We start from the raw sequence: 19,212 nt of genomic DNA on the forward strand, positions 1-19,212 counted from the left end.
ACAATTTTACAACCATCACCACAATGAATTTTAGAACATTTTCATCAACCCCTAAAAGAAAGCAGAGTTTCTCAAACTTCCATTCACTTGAATTTCCCTCCGATATCCCCCAGCACTAGGCAACACTTTGTGCCTTTGGATTTGCCTACTCTGGGGAAAAAAAAAAAGGATTATCTTTTAGAGATATATTCTTGGATATTTATGGATGGAAATATGTGTCTGGGATTTGCTTCAAAATAATCCAGTGTTGGAGGCTGGGAGCGGGTATGGATAGATTAAAATATAAAGTACTGTCAATGAAGCTGAGAGTGATTGATGCATGCATGAAACGTAGCATTTCATTATACTATTCTCTTTACCCTTGTATGTTTGAAATTTTCTATAATAAAAACAAACAAGGTTGCTGTTTGCTAGCCTGGTAGAAGAAAAACAAAACAAGATCATTGATTATCTCATACTGAAAAGTCTCTGAGGTGAGTTGAAGCAATATTGATTAAGTGGCTCAAGGAGGATTCCATCACTGACTCTGGTTCTTTCCATCTTTCTGCTCTGCCATTCTCAGCATGTTGACTTTGCCTCCTGGTGCTGGCGTGGTTGTGACAGTTCCACATATCACATGCAGAGAACACTGTCCAGAGGCAACAAAAGGGGACACACTGCTGTCTTTTGTCCATTTTTAAGACTGAAGGAAACTTTCCCAGAAACCCCCAGCAGACTTATTTCTCCTTGGCCAGAATGCCCTTGCTAATTCAATCACACAGGAAAAGGCTTGAGACCACTCTGATTAGCTTAGAATCTAAGATCCTCCCTTTGGGAGTTAAATAGATGGTAGACGTCCTGGAAGAATCTACAAATGGCAGGGCCATGTTAGCCATGTATGAAATAATCAAGTAAAAAGGTGATGGCTGTTGGGTAAAGCCATGGATAAGGTCAGCCCCAGGAGGGTCGAGCCAAGGAAGGCTGGTTACAGACATTCGAGCAGGTCCAGAACGCTTCCTGCTGGTCTGGCAGAAGTAACAAGGTTTCCTTGTGGTCTCCCTCCTTGAAGAGCCAGGACGGGACGCAGGCGGTGGGTCTGGCACTCCTAGCCGACAACACAGTGAGGTTTAATATACCAACGATGGCCACACCGTATACAATAACAGAACTCTGACCCACAACCTCTGCAGCAACAGGCCCCAAACAGGCAGAACTTGGTCACTTAACTGCCAGCTTCCCTATTTTTTGTCCACGTCCCACTTAGGAGCAATCGGAGAAAGCCAAATACGCTTCCCGAAGCAATCACACGGCATGAGTCGCTCCTAGCTAGCGTGCTTCCGACTGCCCCTCAACACGCTCCGACCAGGGCGCGCCTGGCCGCCCGTTTGTCTCCGCGAAGCTTTCCCACCCCCTCGCCTGCCTCTGAGTCTCTGCAAACGCAAGGGGAGGAGGCGGACGCCCTCGCGCCTCGGGCTCTGAGTGGGCAGCTCCGGGTGGTTCTCGTCGGGCCGTCCCGTTTCGTCCCCCGCCGCGCTGCAAGTCCCCGCCAGAAGCGGCTGCGCAAGCCCCGTCCAGGCACGACCTCCACATTCTCGGCCTCGGCCGCTGCGTGAGAACTGGAGCCGCCTGGTCCCGGGGGCCAGCGGGACAGGCGCGCCGCGGGGCAGAGCCGCAGGCAGCCAACTTTCCAACCCTCCGCGGTCAAAGGGAAGACCCGCACCTCATCTCAGCCGACCTCCAGCTCCCGCCCACTTCGACGTCGCCGCAGCCGCCGGAGCCCCGGCCGTCGGCGCGCGGCCTCCTGGGAGTTGTGGTTCGTTGCCGAGAGCCAGGCATTTCCGCCGCCCACCGGAAGCACCGCCATTCCCCGGCGCGCGCAGGCGGACCTGGTTTCCGAGGCTGGCGGGGGGTGTTCGCGGTTAGCCGTGCGCACAAGGACGGGGCCGGACCCACCCGAGTGACCCGGGCCGGCCGGGGGAGCGAGCCGGGTCTGCCGGGGTCTCCTGCTGCGTGGCCGGGGCTGATAGGGCCCGGGTCCCCCCGGCTGCTCCTAGGACCGGCCGGGGCTGGTCTGGTGGAAGCCGCTCTCCGCAGAGGCGGTCCTAGGGGTCTGGCGGCGGTACCTTGTCCGCCCCCAGCCGGTGCTGGGGTGTCAGGCCGGCGTACGAGGCCGGCTGTGCACCCGGGCTGGCCTCTCATGTCCCCTTTTACCTCCCTCACTTCATCGTCCGGGCTCATCCCCGGGAGGCGCACCGTGCACCAGGTGGTGGCCGAGAGCCTCCTGGCAGCGGCAACACGCGAGTGAGGCCTGCCGCACCCCACCGCCGTCCCAGCTCCAGGACGTGGACCTTGAACTCAGTTTGAAGGGAAAGTACGTGTTTTCCATGTGAACAGATGATTAAGGCCAATGTAGGCAGAGCGGGCGCAACTGGGGTGTTGGAAGCCCGCACTGGCTGAGTGTTGCTGGTGCGGCTGAGATTGGGACTGCGGAGGTGAGCAGGACGGTGTGTGCGCAGAGAGCAGGGACCGTGTGATCTGGGAATGAAAGACCGGCGTTCCGTCTGTGCTCAGGCCAGACTTGATGGGACCTTACAAGGCAGTGCTACTGAGGAAGGCACAGGGTTGGATTTTAAAGAGCCTAAGAAGATAGAGAAGCATCTGTTTGTGGAAATAACTCAGTGTGAGGAGGGATGCCAAGGGAAAGAGAAAGAGCTGAAGAAGACTTTTTGTTTCTGTTGCCAGCATGGAGCCAGCGTGGAGGTCACAGTGCAAGGGAGACGAGGAACTCCTGGTTAGTCTTTGTGTTGAGTTGAGGAGCTGTGGGTGACATGGCTGGATGTGGAGGAGGGGATGGCAGTGGCAGGAAGCCTAGGAGGCCTGGACTGGACGTGAAGTCCCAGCCCTGCAGCCGGAGGGGTCCTGCCAGACCAGTCCCCTGCCAGGTCCATCATGAGGAAAGGAGGGGGAGTTTTATGTCCAAATACAGTCATTATGACTAAATCTGTTGTGCCCCTTGTGCATGTCAGCACAATGTTAAGCTCTTTAAATGCAATTTATTTAATTCTTCCAGCATCTTCATGAGGCAGGACTGTCTATTCCAGATGTCTACAGATGAGGAAACTGAGGCCTCTGTAGGTGAGGAAACAGGAGGCCTATTCAGGGTCCTGCAGTGGCAGGTGGTGGAACCAGGACCTGGAAAGCAGGCTGCAGAGTGAGTGTTCCCAGCCCTCACCCCTGGATGCCTCCAGACAAAGAAGGACAAGGTCAGAGGGCAGAGATAGACACAGGCAGTGGGAGACTCCCCAGGGTCAGCGAGGAGCGTCAGGACAAGATAGTATCACATAGTTCTTGGGCAGCCTTCTCGGGTGTGGTGTGCGTTTGTGTGTGTGTGTGTGTGTGTGTGTCTGTGTGTGTGCTCAAGGGTGATGGGAGGGAATGGATGGGCAGGGTAAGAGGGGGAGACTGGGAGTGTTGGTCCCTTTGTCAGGGGCTCAGCTGAGAGGAAGTGGCAGAGGGGGTTGGGTACAGGGATGTGGATTGATCTTGACCGGAAGGAAAAATTCTCACCTCAAAAGTTGAGGGGAGGCCAAGCGCCGTGGCTCACGCCTGTAATCCTAGCACTCCAGGAGGCCGAGGCAGGAGGATTGCTTGAGGTCAGGAGTTCGGGACCAGCCTCAGCAAGAGCGAGACCCCGTCTCTACTAAAAATAGAAAGAAGTTAGCTAGACAACTAAAAATATATAGAAAAAATTAGCTGGGCATGGTGGCGCGTGCCTGTAGTTCCAGCTACTCGGGAGGCTGAGGCAGGAGGATTGCTTGAGCCCAGGAGTTTGAGGTTGCTGTGAGCTAGGCTGATGCCACGGCACTCTAGCCCGGGCAACAGAGTGACACTCTGTCTCAAATAAAAAAAAAAAAAGAAGCTTGAATATAATTTTGTCATGTTCAAAAAATAATTCTGTTGGTTGAGAATTCTTGCAAGAAAAAAAGTAATTCTGGTGGTATTTTCTTATTGAATTTACAGATTAAATTTAGGGAGAATTAACTGTTTTCTAAGATAATATTTGGTGTTTAAATCCAAGAGCAAAGGGAATGGCCCTGTCACACCCTGATGGATGGGGGTGTAGCGGTGTAAATGGCAAGAACATTTTGCAGGAACTTGGGCAACATTTACTGAGATTTTAAAATGCAGCCTTCCTTTGACCTTGCAGTTCTACCTCTTAGCATTTTTCTTTAGGAAATAAGTACATAAATGTGCAAAATATATGCAGAGAGATTTGTTATCCACTGTTTGTAATAGCCAAAAAAAAGAAAAAAGAAAAAAAAGGGAAATCCTAAATGTCCATCAGAATAAATTACGGTACATGTGTGGAATGGATTACCAGATAGCTGCAGATGGCTGCTCAATTGATGAATATATGGAGGTGTGTAATGGAGTCCAGCAAACATAATTGAAAAAGACCGCCAGATAGGTGTATGTTGACTCTGTATGTGTGTCTGTGCGTATAGAGATGAAGCACATATTTTATTTTGGCTGGACTCGATGGCTCATGCCTGTAATCCCAGCACTTTGGGAGGCCAAGGCAGGAGGTTCACTTGAAGCTGGTAGTTTTGGAACCAGCTTGGGCAATACAGCAAGACCCTGTCTCTACAAAATTAAAAGAAAAAAAATAGCTGGGCATAGTGGTGCGTGCCTGTAATCCCAGCTACTAGGGAGGTTGAGGCAGGAGGATCGCTTGAGCTCAGGAGTTTGAGGCTACAGTGAGCTGTGATCACACTACTGCACTCCAGCCTGGGTGATAGCAAGACCCTGTCTCACAATTTAAAAAAAGGTGATTCATATGTTTTATATAAAAGAAACACATGCTTTTAGATGCAAGTAACATTTCTGGAAAGATGCAGTAGTTCACAGCGTTGCCTTTTAGAAATGAGACAGAGTATTTGGCCTTTTCATCTTGCACTTTTGTTTTTTATATCATGAATGTGATATTTTTGTAACTTTTAAGAGAGTTAAAATTAAAAACTTTTTAACATTCCTCATGAATAGTATTTACTGAAAACCTTAATTTAAAGGTTTTGGCTGGGTGCAGTGGCTTCTGGCTGTAATCCACAGATTGCTTGACCCTTGCCGTGGAGAGTTTAGGCTACATCCATGTTTTTTTTCCCACTATCACGTGATTAACATCTTTATCCTTAACATTTGGTCCATCTTTTTGGTGATGGGATTTCTAGACTTGAGGTCTTGATGATTCCGGTGGTTTTATGCATTGCCAAGCTGTTTTCCATTTGTACCAGCTTCCCTTCCCAGCAGCTCTCATCACCACGCCCAGCCTGCATTTGGGGTTCTTGCTTCTTTTTGGTAAGGTCAGGCAGCTTTTCAGGTGTTTGTTTATTCTCTTGTGACTTGGGTGTTCAGACCCCTTCACTTTTATCTGTTACCGACTTTTACAGGAAAAATAATGAGATAGAAATGCCTTTCTAGAGCTTTTCTAGCCTCAGCTCACCCATTTCTCAAAACAAATCATAAAGAGATGAAAGAAATGAACGAAAAAGGCATTCGGCAGAAAAGCTTCTGGGCTTCAGAACCATTAGAGAATAAGTTTCTGTTGTTTTAAGCTAACGGTTTTATTAGATTTGTTACAGGTGCCACAGGACACTAATACACTGGGCAAGCAGCTTGCTCGTCCCTGGCAGCGTTTGCCAACAAGTTTTTCAGCAAGCGGGGTTGGGGCACTGTGGCTCCGATTTCCCACTGGGGCCCCATGTCTGGTGCAGCCCAGCCTGGAGAATGGCTCATCTCTGAAGCCACAGGGGCCAGACCCTCATGCCCATCAGCTTCCTGAAGGGCCCCTTCAAGCCACACCCACCATCACTTTGCTTTGCCCCCTGCTCCTCCTCCACGGAGATGTTCCTGCTGCTTTTTGTCCTCCTTGTGTTTCTTCTATGCTTCCTTTTTGTATCTCAAATGTGGTTGGAACAGAGTTCAGAGTTCACCCCGGTGTGTGAACTTACACCAGAAGCCCAGAGCTTCATTTGCGTAGCCTCTGATTGGCTTGGGAGCAGAGTTAGCAAGATGAGAGCTTGCTGGTGGGTGGTGAAGCACGTGGGGATGTCTGGGGGTGGAGCTGGTGGGGTCAGGGAGCTGAAATATGTTCCTTGTGAGTAAACGCCATGTGAGGTCTGCAGCCAGTGTCTAAACCAGCCTTTGTGGGTGATTTTAATCTGGAAGGGGACTTCTGGATCTGGTGGAAGAATCTGGACTTTCACCCAAGGGCACTGGGAAGCTGGCCTTCCAAAGGGTAATGTGATATAACCTTTTTTCTGCACTGGTCCCTGTGGCTTCCTGGGAGAAAGGAAAGAAGGAGTCAGGACCCCTCCAATCTACTGTGGTAACCCCAGCAAGAAACAGTGACTGGGCCAGGCAGGGGGGCCGGGTGTGTGCAGCGGCTCAAGGTGCTTGAAAGGTGGGTCCCAGCTCTTTGTGGTTGACAGAGTGTGATGGGTGTTAATGGATAAAAAGCTAAACTCTGTAAAATAATTTTACAGAGGTTTATTCTGAGCCAAATTTGAGGACCATGACCCGGAGCCACGCCTGAGAGGTCTTGAGCGGTGGACTCACTGAGGTTGGGTCACAGTTTGGTTTTATACATTTCAGGGAGGCAGGGGTTACAGGTAAAGTAATAAATCAATACGTGGGAGTCATACATTGGTTTGGCCCGAAAAGGTGGGCCATCTCGAAGAGGGGGGCAGCTGACAGGTTATAGGTGGGTTTGAAGATTCTTTGACTTGTAATTGGTTAAAGACATGAAGCTTTGTCTAAAGGTTTGGAATGTTTTAACATAGGAGCTGTTTCTCAGAGATAAGTCACCGGCAGAGATTTGCCGTGTAAATTGAGGACCTGCAGGTTTGTCTTGCATACCCTTATGCCTGTTAATGGGTTACAAAGGATGTCACCAAGAAGGGAGGGGGCATGGTGAGGCATATCTGACCTCCCTCCTCCAGGCAGGCAGTTTAGTTTTAGGATATTCCCTTGGCCAAGAGGGGGTCCATTCAGTCAGCCGGTGGGGGGTGAGCCTTACGATTTTGTTTTAGTTCATGTGGGAAGGCCTGCAGCAGCTGTCAGAGAGGACTTCCAGCCCCCGTGGGCAGACCACTTGGGATGCTCCTCTCACCCTGAATACATGTGGGTTTCTGGCCCAGTTCCTCATCCACCTCCCTCTTTGTCAGGATCACTGTGGTGACATCAGACCCACCTGACATCCTCCCTATCTCAACATCCTCTGCCGTGTTTCCTGGGTCCCTTTTGCCCTGTGAGGCAGCATTCTCACATTCACAGGTCCTAGGGATTAGGATGTAAGCCGTTCCCCACCAGCCACAGTCATGGTAAGAAAGACTGCAGAGCTCTGATCAGCGCACAGGAGGAGGGTCAGCCGTGGCGGTCAAAGGAGGGCAGTGTGGAGGAGCAGGCAGACACAGGTTTGTGGTGGTGTGGGGGGCGGCCTTCTGCGTGGGCTCTTTTTCTGGCGCATGGGAGATGTTTCTTCTGAGGGTTTGCTCAGAGGTTATCTCCCAGCTGTAGGTCAAGGGCCACACCTTTCACTGGAGTGTGCAGTATTTGGACAACCCAGGTCAGCCCTCCACTGCACACTCCTGTGACAGGTGTGTGACTCACCTGTGGCCACTCCAGCATCGTAGGTGGAGGGAGCCTCCTTTTGGGGGTAGGGGTCACGTTGAGTAAGTCCGATGTTGAGAGTTAGGTAACTGTGCCCTCACACCAACTCTAAAAGGCTTGCAAGTTAAACATTTTGTCACGGGTTTATGTTGTGCCTTAAACGTTTTTTAGTGGTGTGTTAATGTTCCTCTCTCCACCCTCCCCCACCTCACCCCAACTTGTTATCTGATAGCAATTCTAATCATTCTGCGTCCAGTTTCTTAATGTCTTTATTGGTTCCTTGTCTGTGCTGGCTCTGGCACCGAGGTTGGCGGATACAATCCCTGCATCGTGAAGTCTTTTCTGTTTTAGCATTGACTTTGCTGTTCAGCTACCCGCCCCCTTTTTTTCCTAGTTATTCTTGGAAGACTCGAGTCCTCAGTTTGCCTGAAGAATGTTAGGTGTCTGTTCGGAAGAGGGATCGGGACCTGCCGTGAAGCTCGTGCCTGGCGGGGAGAGTGTCCCTGCAGAATTAAGCTTAGGCAAGTTCTCAGACCCCAGAAGTGTTCGAGAGCAATAGCGTTCTCAGAAAAGATCGCCCGGGAAACGAATAGTCGCTGGGGCGATGTGGTTCCGGCAGCCACAGGTGTTCAGGCCGCTTTGAGGCCCTGGCCCAGTTCAGGCACCGTGGTCTTGGTCAGTAGTTGTCCCCCAACACCCTCTGGGGGGCTCAGCACCTGGATGACGCTGGCAAAAGGGGTTTCCCGAGCCTTCGAAGCGAAAGGCGAGAACTGCCCAAAAACTAAGGCGCGGGAAAGCAAGATTTCCACGACACGTGGCTTGACACTTGATTTTTCGGGGAAAATGGGTTTTCCCGAGGATATGGGGTGAGAAAAATGCCAGCGTTGAAACCTAGAAGGGCAACGAGTGTCTGCCTGCAGGAAGTAACGAGTCAGAGTGTTTGGTGTCTACAGGGGCTCTCCTTCTGTGCTCTCCTAGCCCAAATGGGAGTTGTTTCACTTCTCACGGGGGTCAGAGTTCAAAGTTCTTTCTGAACCGGAAAGCGCTGTGCTGACGAAAGGCACCCTCGGGTGGAGGTGGAGCGAGCGTGGCTGGTAGGAGCAGAGGTGCCGGCGTGAGGTGCACTCCTGGGACATCCAGTCCTCTCGGGTGACCAGTGACCACAGAGAGGCGTGTACACCCAGGCAGGGCTGGGGTCAGAGGTGGGACTCGCAGACTCGCAGCGGGACGGCAGTGTGACTGCAGCGGGAATATCAGATGAGCAGGAGTGTGGCACATTCGGTGATCAGCCTGCCCATCAGGGGGGCAGCATCCCAGAACCCCCAGCCTGGACGACACCCCCAAGCCAGGGAGAGGCGCCCGTGCTGTGCTCCTGGGCACATCATACCCTCCTGGTCCCTACTCCCCCATTGTTTTCTTCCAAAACCAGCTCTGGTTTCATTGTGGTCTTTTAAATTGTACGGTTGTTTACACAGCCAGCTTCCACCTCCCCTTACTAAGTCTCTTGAAAGGACCGGAAAGGTGGGCCCCTCCTTTGGGCGACTGGAGTGGCCGGGGGTCTGTGGGCCTGCTGCTGAGACACACCGTGGGCACTAACCCTGCACCCAGGGCACCCCGGGTCCACACCCAAGCGTGAGGCCTGTTCTTGCACCCGGGGCCCCCTTGGCCCCCTCGGAGGACCTCAAGCCGCAGCGGAGAGGCAGGGCTGGTACCTCCCCTGGACCCAGGTGGGGTGGTCCCAGGGCGTGGGTACTGAGGTGGGGCTGAATCCCTGCTTGTTCCTCCACCCAGCCCAGCCTGCTGAGGACCTCTGCCCTCGTCACAGCAGCCTCTCAGGTCTCAGGAGGAAATGGAAGCACATTCCTGGCCAGTCCCACCCCAGGTGAGTGGGGGCCTTCGCTCTCCGTGCGTCGGCGTCCTCAGACATAAAATGGGTCCCGGAATAGCACCCGTCTCCCCTGGCCGTCACACGTGAAAACTCCGGGATGCCGGCTGGTGCTTCCTGGTGACACCGCTGGCCCTGCAGTGAAGCACCTTACTTGTGTCCTGCACGGACAAGCCAGGAGCTCCTTGGACCAGACCCTGCACGAGTTGTCTGCACCTCGTTGGCAGGGCCAGGTCTCTGCTTTAGATATTTTGCTTGTGGTGGTTGCTCCCCAGGCCCCTGAGGGCAGGTGGAGCTGACCTGCGTCCCCAGGCAGCCACACTGAGCCCTCAAGCCTCACTGAGACCACTGACGGTGTCCCCTTAAAACACCATAGTCGCTTGAAGGGTCTCCCGTAGTCGGTTCGGGCTGAAGCACAGGGCCCTGACCTCACGCGTGTCACAGCAGCACGCTCATTGCCTGGGTGCCAGGGGGCCGGTGCTCCTCATGTCCTGTGAGACTCCCCCATGCCGGGGGTCTCTTCATAGCCACGTCATGGCAGCACATGCCGGAGAAGTTCAAGGATGCATCCAGGTGTCTAGCCAGTAAGTTGTGAAGCGGAGACACCAACTCAGGCCGATAGCCCCTTGCCTGGTGGCCTTCCAAGTGGGGTCAGCAAGTGTATTCTTCTCCGTAGAGGGCCAGATGGGAACCACAATCGTGGATCGCTTCATGGTGGGGATATGTTCTGAGAGATGCACCATTAGGCAATTTTGTTGTTATGTGACCATCGCAGCATGTACTTACGCCTGGGCGGCACTGCCTCTCCTCTCCCTCCTGGGCTACAAGCCCGTGCAGCATGTTACTGTAGGGAGTACTGGGGGCAGCTGTAACACAGTGGTAAAGTATGTGTGTATCCAAACATAGGAAAGGTATGGTAAATACAGCGTAAAAGATGAACCTGAATAGGACCCTGACCATGAATGGAGCTTGAGGAGGGAAAGCAGTTGCTCTGGGTCAGGGTGAGTGAATAGAAAGGCCTAGGATGTTACCGTCCACTACTGTAGACCTTATAAACAGTACATTTAACTACATAAAACATATATAAAACATTTTTAACAATAAATTAACCTTAACTTACTGTATCTTTTTTACTTTATAAACTTTTTAATTTTTAAGCTTTTTGACTCCTTTGTAATAACACTTAGCTTAAAACACAAACATATCGTGCAGCTATACAAAAATATTTTCTTTATATCCTTACTCCATAAGCTTTTTCTATTAAAAAAAATCTTTTTTTAACATTAAAAAAATTCTGCTACCAATAAGACACAAACACACACATTATTAGCTCCTTCCACCTCCATGTCTTACCCCCCTAGAAAGTCTTCAGCAGCGCGTGAAGTTGTTGTCTCTTAAGATAACAGTGCTTCTGCAATACTTCCTCAGGCCTGCCTGAGGCTGTTTTACAGTTAACTTTTTTTTTTTTTTAATGCAGAAGGTATACACTGTAAAAAAATGACAAAAAATATAGTAAACACACAAACCAGTGTGGTCGTTTATTATCGTTATCAAGCGTTACATACTGCACGTGATGGTGTGCGCTGTATCTATCTGGCTGACAGTGCGGTAGGTCCTCCTCCTCTTCCCCTCCGTCTCCCACTTTCCCCTCCCTTTAAAAATGTAAAATCTGTGCTTAGCTGTATTAGTTATCTCATAGTGTTGTAACAAAATGCCACAGACCGGGTGGCTTTAACAACAACAATTTATTCTTGCACAGTCTTGGAGGGTGGAAGACCAAGATAGGGGCCAGCACGGTCAGTGTCAAGGGAGGGCCCTCTTCCTGGCTTGCGGACGGTGATTGTCTTGCTGTGCCCTTGCGTGGGGTGGGACGGAGTGGGGGTGACAAGAGCGCCCTCTGGTGTCTCCTCTTATCTCTTGTAATGATACCAATCTCATTAGATTATTAGGGCCTCTTCCTCAAGACCTCATTTAACCTTAATGACCTCCTTAAATGCCCCGTCTCCAAATAGTTGCGTTGGGAGTCACGGGCTTCAACATACGAATTTGGGAGGGCACAATTCAGTCCATGGCGTTAGCCTTCTGAAAGCACCACAAGCCAGATCTGTCCTGTGGGCTGTCCTTTGCCCGTCCCTGATGTAGAATGAATCTGTGATTTCGTAGCGAGGCTGGGAGTGGGGGGTCTCCTAGTGGGGTTCCCGTGGTCTGCAGTCCAGCAGTCAGGATCTCTAGTGTGGCTGGCAAAGTAAAACATGCACACTGTGAACGTGTCTGTCTGGGCTGCCGTGATGAGAATCACTGGGCAACTTGCAAACAACAGAAGTTCCTGCTCGTGTTCTGGGGGCTGGAAGTCCAAGACTGAGATGCCAGCACGTTGAGGTGCCACATGTGGGAGGCCTGCTTGTGCACAGATGACGCCTTCTCTGTGTCTTCACGTGGTGGGAGGGGCAAGCAGGTTCCCTCAAGCCCCTTTCGAAGGCGTTGCCCCGTAAAGATCGCACCTGCCGCTGTCACACTGGATGTCAGTTTCCAACATGGGAATGTGGGGCGGCCCCGACATTTAGACCACAGCAGGGGCCTGCACGTGGGCCCGGATCTGTGTTTCAGGCATCTGTGTGCCTCGAGGACGTGGCTGTGACCTTCACGCAGGAGGAGTGGAGGCAGCTGGACCTGGCCCAGAGGATGCTGTACTGTGATGTGACTCTGGAGACCTGTGGCCATCTGGTCTCCCTGGGTAAGGTGGGCTCTTCTGTGGCAGGAATTTTCTGCCTCTGGGACTCAAAGCTGTAGCAATTCTGAAGGTGTTCCTAGGGGCCTGGAACACTCTGGAAGCAGGTCCTAGGCATTTCCACTTGCTCTGTCCTGGGACAGGTCTGTGACTTGTCGTCCTGCCACTGGGGAGTTTCCTAGGCATGGCCTTGGGGGCTGCGGGTGGGCTCAGGACCATGCTGTTTCATTTCCAAGCCTGTATCTCTCTCCCGACCAGGACTTCTGCTTTCCAAGCCGGAAGTGATCTCCCAGCTGGAACGAGATGACCTGTGCAGGGTGGGGCAGCCGCCTCCCCGAGGTGAGAGCAGGCTTTGTGAGAAGCAGCTCAGCGGCTAATGACAGGCCAAGAACTCTCCGTGGGGCCAGGGGTCCAAGGAGGGAGCCTTTTGGGGAGCTTCCCTGGGTGTTCCCTGACGCCTGTGGCCAAGCTGAGGCAGCCACGTTCCCATCCGGGTCCACCTGGCCTGAACGGAATCACATTGTTATCATCAGACATTTTTCAGGCATGAGTTTGCACCTAGTCCTGTCTCCCCTTTGGCTGTTACCGCTCAGCTGGCTTGTCTGTTTTTCTGGTTTGGGGGTCTTCAGGCTCCCCCATCCTGTCCTCCACCCAAGCCAGCAGCTCCTGGCACTTCCCTTTCAGGCCCAGCCCTTGCCCTGTGGTTGAGCATCACCCCTCCTCTGGGAGAACGTGCACATCCAGGAAGTGGCAACAGCCCCTCCCTCCCAGAAGAACCCTTTCCTGGGCCCATCTTCCCACCTCTTCCCATCCCGTGGAGCCTCCTGCCTCCTAGGGTGCCGTCCTAACTTGGGTGTTTTATTTTCTCAAAGCTTTATCAAGCTATATAGTTCACATACCATGTAGGTCACCATTTAGAGGATGTAATTCATGGCCTCTACTGTATTCCCAGAGTTGTGGAACCCTCCCCCAGTCAATTCTGGAACATATTCCTCATCCCAGCTAATTAGGCTTCTTTTCTTAATTGTTTTGTTTTTAATTAGCATACCACTTAGCAAAGTGCATCATTTGTATCCTTCACCCTCTCTTGTTTTCCCCAGGCTGGAGACATTGAATTTATCTGAGTTTATCTTGAGTTTTCCTTCCCTTTCTTACCTTGTGACAGTTGCCTGCTACGTCTTATTTCTTCCTCTGAAAATGCACCCACAGGTGCTCGCCCTCTCCCTCCTCCCTGTGCCACGGCCTGCACACCCTGCCTCAGGCAACGTCATTCTGAAGTGTTCGCTGTCAGTGTCTCGTCTTGGCTGGCCTGCATGGACACTCCAGCTTCCTCATTTCACACTCCTGATGGAGATGCTGCTGCAGGGCATTTAATGTCCTTCATCTGGTTTTCAACAGCCAGGCGCAACGTGGGCACATCTCAGCCGCTCAAAGACTTCTTCCCTGCTTCTCGTCCTCAGATACCCCTTCACTGGGCCATTGTTTCATCTGAAAATGTCCTCCCTGCCCCAGGATTCTGAGGTGGTTCCCAGAGGAACCACAGAGATTTGAGGATGAGAACAGTGTCTGGTGTGAGAGGTGCTCGGTGTCTGCGAGAACCTTGTCCAAGAGGGAAAAGGTCTTTGACATGAAGGAATCATCCTCCCAGAATTCAAGGGGTGGCGGGAGAGTGTGGTTAATGCTTTGCCAAATGGGCGGTCCTTGCTGTTTGCAGATTCGTGAAGCATGGGGACTTGAGCACAAGCCTTGATAGCATTAGCCGTGGGTGGCTGCATGGCCAGAGTGGTCAGAGTGACAAATAGAGGAGGAACCTTGGAGGACCCAGACGAGGATCCTGAGCTGGGAGCCTCTTAACACTTGTTTTTAGAGGCCCAGTGTCTTCACCAGAGGGAGGAATCTCCATTAGGACAATAACAAGGGTGGCGAGGTCAACAGTGTTTTGTGCTTACAGTGGCAAACACCGTGCGAGGCTTGAGCACTAACTCACTGATCGCAGAGTAAACCTTGAAAGCTGAGTGTTTCCATTCCTGGCTTACAGCCCAGGAAAATGAGGCTTCAGACAGGCTAAAGACCTGTCTGAGGTGTCAGGTGGGGAAGGCCCGCTGCAGCCAGTCAGCTGACCTTGCTGCTTCAGGGGCAAATGCTCTTCTGCGGAGTCTGTGGGATCAGTTCTGGAGTGGTTGCAGAGTTTTTTTTTTTTCTGTGAGCAGCCTGAAGAAATGGGAGAATTGGTGCATTAAGAATATTATGTCATCTTGTTTTTATAAAAAGAATATTACATCAGTTTTGATGTTTGAGATGTTGTATGAGATCCAGAACTAGAACGTAGAGTTAGATTCTAGGACAAAGCACTAGTTAAGATGCTCTCTTAGTTTCCTGTGGCTGCTGTAACAAATTACGACTAATCTGGTGTCTTAAAACAATGCAGATTTATCCTTTTAAAGTTCTAGAGGTCAGAAGTCTGAAATCAGTATCACTGGGTTGAAGTCAAGGTGTCAGCAGAGCTCTGCTCCCTCTGGAGGCTCCAAATGGGAAATCTGTTCCTTACTTTCCATCTCCTGTGGAATGTCCCATTCCTTGTGGGCCACATTTCCAATCTTCAAGTCTCTCTCTGTTCTGACTTCTCCTCACCTTCTCTGTGCGTATCAAACTCCCTCTGCCCCCATCGTAGGTACTGTTGTGGTTGCCTTTAGGGCCCACCTGGATAATCCAGGATAATTTCCCCATCTCAGGATCCTGCACTTAGTTATTACATCTGCAAGGTCCCTTTTTCCAAAGAGGTCACATTCATAGGGACCAAGGGATTAGGACATACATATTTTCTTGCTGTGGTGAACAGTCTTACACCTGGCAGACACAGTTCTTTCTGTGGATTTCCCCTTTCTATTTATTGCCTTGCTTGTGTTTTGCACTTCACCACTGATATACTGTTTGCTGATCCATCCCTTCTCAGTGGTCGCCCTCATCCCGCCCTCCTCCTCTGATGCTTCTGTGGTAACACAGGCATTGTGGATTTCTTTCAGACTGCAAGGCTACACTTGAAAAGAAAAGGTCAGCTTCTGAGAAAGGTAACACTAGGGAAAAACCATCCCACCACATGGAAATGAATCACTGCATTCAGGGTGAGCAGCCCTGGCCAGAGCCTTTAGGAAACGTGCAGGACCAGAGGGACCGTCTAGAGGAAGCCCAGGAGGAATCTGTGAGGCAGATGCCTCTCACCTCAGAAGGACTGTTTGCTGAAGGGGAACATCATGAGCATGAACTTAGGGGAGGTCATCATCTACGTTTAAGCCTTGTACCTCCAACATTACCTACAAATGAACATTTCCAGAAACTCAATGCACAGGTGAAGAAGTTGAAACAAAATTCAGTTTTCATTACTCATGAGAAAGCCTGGGCAGGTCTGAAGCCCTGTGAAAACTGTCATTGTGCTGGAGCCTTCTGTCAGAGTATGTACTTGAGTAAGCTCGAAAACACTGAGACACCAAATAAAACTCCATGTGGATATATTGTCAGTAGTGACTCCCTCAACTTTGGTACCTCCCTTTGTTTTCATGGTAGAATTTTTTCAGCCGACAATAGCAGTGATTGTAAGGACCATGGAAACCTTTTCTGTCACAGCATGTCTCTGAAAGAACACCAGCAGGTAGATTTTGGAGGAAGTCAGTACGAGTGTAACAAATGTGGGGAAACCTGTTGTGAGAGTTTGTGCCTAGCACAAATGGAAAGAAGTGAGCCTGGTGAGGCCCCCTTCAGATGTAAGGGGAGCTGTGATTCCTTCCCCATGGCCTCATCTTTTAACGACCGTAACATCATTCAGACTGGGAAGAAGCCATATGTGTGTAATCAGTGTGGAAAATCTTTCAGCTGTTGTTCTAAGCTTCTTGTACACCAGAGAACACACACAGGAGAAAAGCCCTATGAATGTACTCAGTGTGGGAAATCTTTCAGTCAGAGCTATGACCTTGTTGTACATGAGAGGACACATACTGGAGAGAAGCCCTACAACTGCAACCAGTGTGGGAAATCCTTCACCCAGAGTTCCAAACTTATTAGGCATCAGCGAACTCACACTGGAGAAAAACCATATAAATGTCTTGAATGTGGAACATCCTTCAGGTGGAACTCTAACCTCATCGTGCATCAGAGAATCCATACTGGAGAGAAACCTTATGAGTGCCCTCACTGTGGAAAATCCTTCAGCCAAAGCTCTGACTTCATAGCACATAAAAGGACTCACAGTGGAGAGAAGCCTTATGAATGTAACCAGTGTGGAAAATCCTTCATTCGAAGCACTCAACTCATTAGGCATCTGCGAATTCACACTGGAGAGAAGCCGTACAAATGCAGTCAGTGTGATAGAGCCTTCACGGGGAGCTCGCACCTTATTGAGCACCAGAGAACTCATACTGGAGAGAAACCCTTTGAGTGTCATCAGTGTGGGAAAGCCTTCACAGGGAGCTCACACCTTCTTTCCCATCAGAGAATTCATTCTGGGGAGAAACCATATGAGTGTAATGATTGTGGGAAATCTTTCCGTCAGCGATCTCAGCTGGTCGTGCATCAGCGGATACATACTGGAGAGAAACCTTATGAATGCAGTCACTGTGGCAAAGCTTTCAGCCAGAGGTCTCCCCTCATTGTGCATCAGCGAACGCACGTTGGAGAGAAGCCCTACCAGTGTAGCATGTGTGTTAAGGCCTTCAGTCAGCGATCGCGACTCGTTGAACATCAGAGAACGCATACTGGAGAAAAGCCCTATGGATGTATTGATTGTGGGAAAGCCTTCAGTGATCGGTCCACCCTTACTAAACATGAGAGAACGCACACAGGAGAGAAACCCTATGAATGCAACCACTGCGAGAAGGCCTTTAGCCAGCGGTGTCAACTTACTAGGCATCAGCGAACTCATACTGGAGAGAAACCCTATGAATGTAATGAATGTGGGAAAGCTTTCAGTTACAATACATCCCTTATTCAACATGAGAAAGCTCATGGGCAGGAAACCCTATGAATAATCAAGATGGGGATGTTCCCTGCCAAGCCCTTGTTACTAGAAATTAGGTGACCAAAGTGGGACTCTCAGAGTAGTGTCCAAATGACCATGTATGTCGGAATTGCCTGGCATGTGTACTGAAACTGCATATCACTAAGCTTATCCCCAGCTTACCAAATCAGAATTTCTAGTGATAAAACCCGGGTATCTGCAGTTTCTGAAAGCAGCCCGTGTGATTTGTTTATACACCAAAATGTGTCTGCTGTTGTCTTTAGGTGAGAAGCTATGAATATGACCACTGATGAAAAGCTTTCAGAGGTGTTGGCAGGAGTTAGGAAACTCAGGGTGGAGCTGTACCCTCCAGAAGATATATTTAGTGCAAACAACAACCCAAACCGTGATCAGACGCTGTCCCCAATTAACACATTTCTGGAAATGATGGTGGGCTGGAAAATATTTTTGCTGCAGAGCCCTGAAAACTCTAAACTACTACAGGAGGAAGTTGGAGTTTAGTGATGAAATATGAAATCAGCCACCTTTGCTGTAAACCAGCAGTAAAGAACAAAAATTGAAGGAGGCCTGGGTCTGGGAACTATTCCACAGCGATTTTATTATTAGAATTAAAAGTAGACTGAGTATTTCAGAGACTCCATTGTGCTCTAAATTAACTTTGTGGTTCAGTTAGGTAGATTCTAACCAGAACTTGTGGCATATTAATATGGAAAATACTTACCAGGTGAAATGAGAACAGGACCCAAAGTGGTGTGTACACAGAATGTTACAACCGCATAAAGACATGCACATGTGTGGTTGGCTCAGTAGGTCCACTCAGCAGCATGTTCACTGAAAGAAAGAAGTAAATCAACAGCAGTGAGGAGAGTGGGGGAGGCCATCGCTGCAAATTTAAGCAAGATGGGAGCAGATTGAAGGGGTGCAGCCTGGAGATGCAGAAGGCTCATGCCAGAAACAGGTGAGGAGGGGCAGCGGTGGAGGTGTGGCCCCCAGCAGAGCTGTAGACTGACAGCCAGGTGGGAAAGCAGGGTTCTTCGTGAAATGTGGACTCTTCCCCATTTTTTTCTTGCCTGGCAGTAATTATCTGGCTGTGGGTAAGCAAAAAATAAAGTAGGGAAGGAGTTATGCGGTAAAAAAAATTAGTCCAAGGGACTAGAGAATCTGGTGTGCTTTGCTCTAGAGCAAGGGCTGCCTTATTCTGGCATTTTAGGACTTTTATCCTAATAGCTGGTTCTTGCCCTTGTCACCCCAAAGCAAAGCATGCTGTTTAGCCAGTTGCACCCATCTGTTGTTGTCCCATCGCTTTGTGGTGGCCTCTTCGATATCTGGGAGGCAACAACAAAGCCTCCAACATGAAAGAAAGAATCTAAGCTAAAACAGAAAAACCAACCCCCAAAGAAAATGGTAAGAACCAAATATTTAAAATGTTCTGTTATCTAAGAGTGAATGAAGAAAAGACTACAAATGAAAAATGACACAAAGGTCCTATGGGGGGAACAAAACAAAACTATGAGAATAAGAACACACTCTTTGAAATTAAAAGTAAAATTCTTGAATGACTAAATAAGAAAATTAAAAAGGTAAACTTCCCCAGGGCCGAAAGGAAATCTCCCAATTATCCCTGTTACTATCCAGGATTGGCAAGATCCACGTGGCACGAAAAATTGAGAACACCACAATTAAAAAGAGATCGCGGAAGCTTCTGGAGAGAAAATAGTTTTAAAACTAAGAAAGAAATGTGGATTTAATTTTTTTTTAAGAAAAGGAATGTTTCTTCTCCAGAATTAAAAAAGGGGAAGGTAATCGGAGAATTCAAGGTAAATCGTCCAGAAACTGCACAAATTGTACAAAACGGTTACAGTCCAAGTGTGAAGCAAACGAGAAGGGAATATCCTCTTTACCCTAATGCCGGTAATTCCTCCTGCAAAAGGCAACAGGCTTGTG

General features: G+C 49.9%; 1 protein-coding gene and 1 pseudogene across 1 annotated transcript; both read left to right on the top strand.

Moving 5' to 3' along the window:
• Positions 1 to 2,284, top strand: part of LOC105819585 — a 7,801-nt pseudogene extending 5,517 nt beyond the window's left edge.
• On the top strand, positions 2,109 to 17,290 carry ZNF544 (zinc finger protein 544). Its single transcript, XM_012655858.1, has 5 exons — positions 2,109 to 2,350; positions 9,439 to 9,529; positions 12,140 to 12,266; positions 12,519 to 12,599; positions 15,284 to 17,290. The coding sequence occupies exons 2-5, from the start codon at positions 9,497 to 9,499 to the stop codon at positions 17,272 to 17,274; spliced, it is 2,232 nt and encodes a 743-aa protein (XP_012511312.1). The 5' UTR covers positions 2,109 to 2,350; positions 9,439 to 9,496; the 3' UTR covers positions 17,275 to 17,290.
• The last annotated feature ends 1,922 nt before the right edge of the window (positions 17,291 to 19,212 follow it).

The sequence above is a fragment of the Propithecus coquereli genome, unplaced genomic scaffold (assembly GCF_000956105.1).
Source record: "Propithecus coquereli isolate 6110/MARCELLA unplaced genomic scaffold, Pcoq_1.0 Scaffold490, whole genome shotgun sequence".
NCBI lineage: Eukaryota > Metazoa > Chordata > Mammalia > Primates > Indriidae > Propithecus > Propithecus coquereli.

Excerpts from the sequence above, each read along its gene's own strand:
- ZNF544 (XM_012655858.1), top strand. The coding sequence starts at position 9,497 with ATGGAAGCACATTCCTGGCCAGTCCCACCCCAG. Across the intron at positions 9,530-12,139 it reads CCTGGCCAGTCCCACCCCAG|GCATCTGTGTGCCTCGAGGA; the intron begins GTGAGTGGGGGC and ends TCTGTGTTTCAG. Across the intron at positions 12,600-15,283 it reads GGGGCAGCCGCCTCCCCGAG|ACTGCAAGGCTACACTTGAA; the intron begins GTGAGAGCAGGC and ends GATTTCTTTCAG.